At 40.5% G+C, this 3,631-nt stretch overlaps 1 protein-coding gene across 1 annotated transcript in view; it reads left to right on the top strand.

The window, feature by feature from the left end:
* Positions 1-3,631, top strand: part of LOC104491732 (inositol 1,4,5-trisphosphate receptor type 2-like) — a gene marked incomplete at its 3' end in the record, with an annotated part of 21,904 nt that overhangs the window by 8,061 nt on the left and 10,212 nt on the right. The window contains exons 6-7 of the mRNA XM_010134199.1: positions 487-609; positions 2,137-2,337. Coding sequence (XP_010132501.1) covers positions 487-609; positions 2,137-2,337 — 324 coding nt within the window. The remainder of the gene's footprint in view (positions 1-486; positions 610-2,136; positions 2,338-3,631) is intronic.

Raw genomic sequence — 3,631 nt, 5'->3', positions numbered from 1 at the left:
AGCAGCTCATAAGTAGAAAGGAGGAACAGAAAACAGGCATGAAACTAGACATGTATTTGTGGGCATGCACATGTATTGTATGTGCATGTACGTACACATGCGTGTAGGTGTGCACATCTGTTTCTGTATGTAGCTATGTAAAACCCCAAACTTCTCAAAAGCTTAAATCAGTGCAGGCTAGAGATTTTCTTAAAAAATTAAACAACTTTGCACTTTTTAGAACTACGAAATTATAGCCATGCATGAAGAGCTCTGGCTATGCGTCTGTGCTCTTACCTGTGACTCTCTGGGGTCAAGGACAGTTCAGAGTAAGGTGCAGCCACTAATGGGCTCTGAAGGAAACTACACCAGTTGCTTTTGCCAGAGCAATAATTCCTGCCCTGTAAAGGCTCAGGAGAGTTGGTGTGTTCCTGGCTGAATTTATGTGGTGTGATTTCAACAGGTATGTTTAAGTAAACCCAGGTGATTTTGCTTGTCTTTCTGCAGAGCGATGAAAAGATGAATGAAATTATGAATCTAGCCCACACTTTTCTTCAGAATTTCTGTCGAGGAAATCCTCAGAATCAAGTTCTCCTCCACAAAAATCTCAATTTGTTCTTAACTCCAGGGGTAAGTATTTCATTTTAGGAAGAATATTATAACTGGAAGTAAATTTGGACTTGCTGAAAAATGACAGTGATAAATAATGTCATTAAATTATGCCTCCTCTGCTTTGCTTTTCTGTCCTTGTCTTTTCTCCCTTGCTGTCGCTCTTTGTCATTGGTTTTAATGTTGCCGTTTTAGAAGGGGAAAACAATATTATCTGTGGGGTTTACTGAAGTATCTGTGAAGATGTTTCACATCATCACATATGTTTAGTTGACTCTAATGTCACTCATCCTCACTCGCAGATGGACTCTTAAGTCAAGGTAGAAGATGCTGTGATTATACTGTCTTGAAGCTTCTGTGACAGTAGAATCAGACCCATAATTTTTATTGGTGATGCTTCCATTCGATTCACCTAAAATTTGATCTTTTATTAAACCATTGTCTTTACAGTAAACCTGTCTGTCATTGTCTGTTTGTGTATACGTGTATGTGTGCGTTTATAGATAGTCTTACAGAATGACACCTTGCTCGCTGGCAAATCTACTGAGCAAAACACGCTTTTAGAGAAAGTGTGTGAGCATTAGGATTGTAGACCTCTACCCTCTGTATGCTAGAAAACATTTGGTCTGGTACTCTTCATGGTTTTTTTTTTTTGTGAAGTTAGTGAAAGGCGCTGAACCGACCACAGTGGGAACTACTGCCCAGACTCCATCTTATCCCACGCAGAAGCGGGTGCCAACAGGTGCAAGCCTGCTTGCACTTGCATTTCTGTTCTTTTGTTCTTCTGACAATCCTAGTTACCATGCTTTTTTTCACATTGTGGACCAACTTGATGTGGATTCCTTTCAGATGACACTAAACAGAAAGACATACTCTAGGAGCACACCTGATCCTCTGAGCCTTTAGGCCAGGAGACCAAACTCTAGAGGAAGTTTGCAGCAAAACCCCCCAAGATGCAGAAAGTCTGGATGCTGGGTCCTCAGCAGCGTCTGTTTCTTGCTGCGGATCTGTTCCTCTTGTACTGTGCTACCCACTGATAGAGATACAGCCTAGGACTCCCTCTGTAGTTAATGTGGAAGGAGATGCTCTCTCAAGAGTGTGATCAGACTGCACATGCAGTGATTTCTCTGCTGGAAATGCCAGCCTCTGTCAGCCACAGAGGGAGATGGAGGTAGCTGATCATCTTATTTGCTTGCCTCAATGCAAAGTTTGATGGGGCCAATGTGGTCTCAGTTGTCCTGTATATCAAAGTCCCTAAAGAGTGCTCTAGCAGTGTAGTGTCTGTCTGTGTGTGTGTGCCCTCACAGGGGCACAGCTTTTGTTTACGTGTCTGCTTTACGACCGGTCTGTACTCACAGGGAAGTGTGGAGAAACCCCATGGTAAATGAAAGCCGGGCCCTAAGATCACTGCTTGATCAGGGGGCTGGTGCGCATTGGGCTTTTCCCGTTTACCACTGCGGCTTTCTCTAGTCTAGAATCCTGCGAACCATTCAATCTCCAAACAGATCTGCTCTTCTTATAAGGCTGTTTTGATTTTAATCTGTTTAGCTCCTGGAAGCTGAAACCATGCGGCACATTTTCATGAATAATTATCTTCTGTGTAATGAAATTAGTGAAAGAGTGGTGCAACACTTTGTGCACTGCATTGAGACCCATGGCCGTCACGTGGAGTACCTGCGTTTCCTGCAGACCATTGTGAAAGCAGATGGCAAATACGTGAAGAAGTGCCAGGACATGGTAATGACAGAGGTAAGTGAAAAGTTCTTGTGTTAATTGCTCGTGTGATGTCTTCTGAAAACACTAATATTTTGAGGTTGCTTTTTCTGCTCTCGATACCAGTGGGATATAATGGCATCACCACTTCAGAATTTTAAACAGGTTCACAACTAATGAATATTTTAGCAGACATTTCTGGGAGTTCAGTCTAGTTTTGTAAGGCCATCTGTGTAACTACTGGGAAGAAAACACGAGTGTTTGCATGGTTATGGAGAGATGTCTCTTTGTAGACGACGTAGCATGGAAATCTTAGTTACATAAACCCACATTTTGCTGTACTGTAGTTTAGGATCCTGTTTACATGCCAAACTTGTCATATTGTGGCATGGTTTTGAGATACGAGACTCTTACTGCTAGACACTTTTTGTCTACATAGCATTGTAGACAATTTTTTTAGCATGTGACAATTCCAAGTACTAGTTTCTGCTTTTATTTACTTTGTTCCAAAGCATTTCTGTGAGAGTCTGTAGAGCAAACCTAACTTCAGCTGATGCAGTGAATTCTGCAGAGTGGTTTGTGGACAAATCTCCATGCCAATAACCTTACTAGGAAAATACCTAATTGACTTAACTGCAATTAGGGTTTTGTATATAGCGTGCATGATAAATCGTCTTAACTTGCAGACACTCGTGAATTTATATAACTGTAATTATATTAACAGTTCGATGAGATTAATAAACACACGAAGTTGAATATGGTGAAAAGTTCAAGTAGGATCAGAATCCAAGGAACATTTTCCTTTACTTTACAAAGTGCGCTTTTTTCCTGTTTGTTTTATGAAGAGACACCTTCACAAGGAAAACAGAGATAAGCTCTAGTTGTGGCATGAACAAAGCTGCTGAAATTTCGTTCCACAGCAGCACAGAAGAAAAACTCCCGATTAAGAAAATAAAGCTTGAACCTACATGGGTAACCTTTAATGGAATCCATCTCACCCTTTTCAATTGGAGTGAAGTGTTTTAACATGCAACATCAATTACAGGCCTTTGATTTACTTAATTCAAACAGTTCTTGTGCCTTTGTACTTCCAGATTTTTCCCCTTCCACTGTGGCTTCTTGTAGGTTTTTACTTCCTTATCAAACAAAATTTTTAGATTTTTCTCAATTTAAATACATATTGTTACTGACCTGTAATAGAACAAAGATAAATTGTTGTATTAAATTTTCAAGCTGACTGCATGATGACAATAAAAATGAACTCAAATTTACATTTACATCCTGAGTACTTCAGGCATTTGCTGGTAGGAGGGAGCATCCCTGCTTTGGT

Source organism: Buceros rhinoceros, unplaced genomic scaffold, assembly GCF_000710305.1.
Source record: "Buceros rhinoceros silvestris isolate BGI_N320 unplaced genomic scaffold, ASM71030v1 scaffold16004, whole genome shotgun sequence".
Classification (NCBI taxonomy): Eukaryota; Metazoa; Chordata; class Aves; order Bucerotiformes; family Bucerotidae; genus Buceros; species Buceros rhinoceros.
Note: the sequence above shows the minus strand (reverse complement) of the source record. Positions and strands in the feature narration are given on the sequence as shown.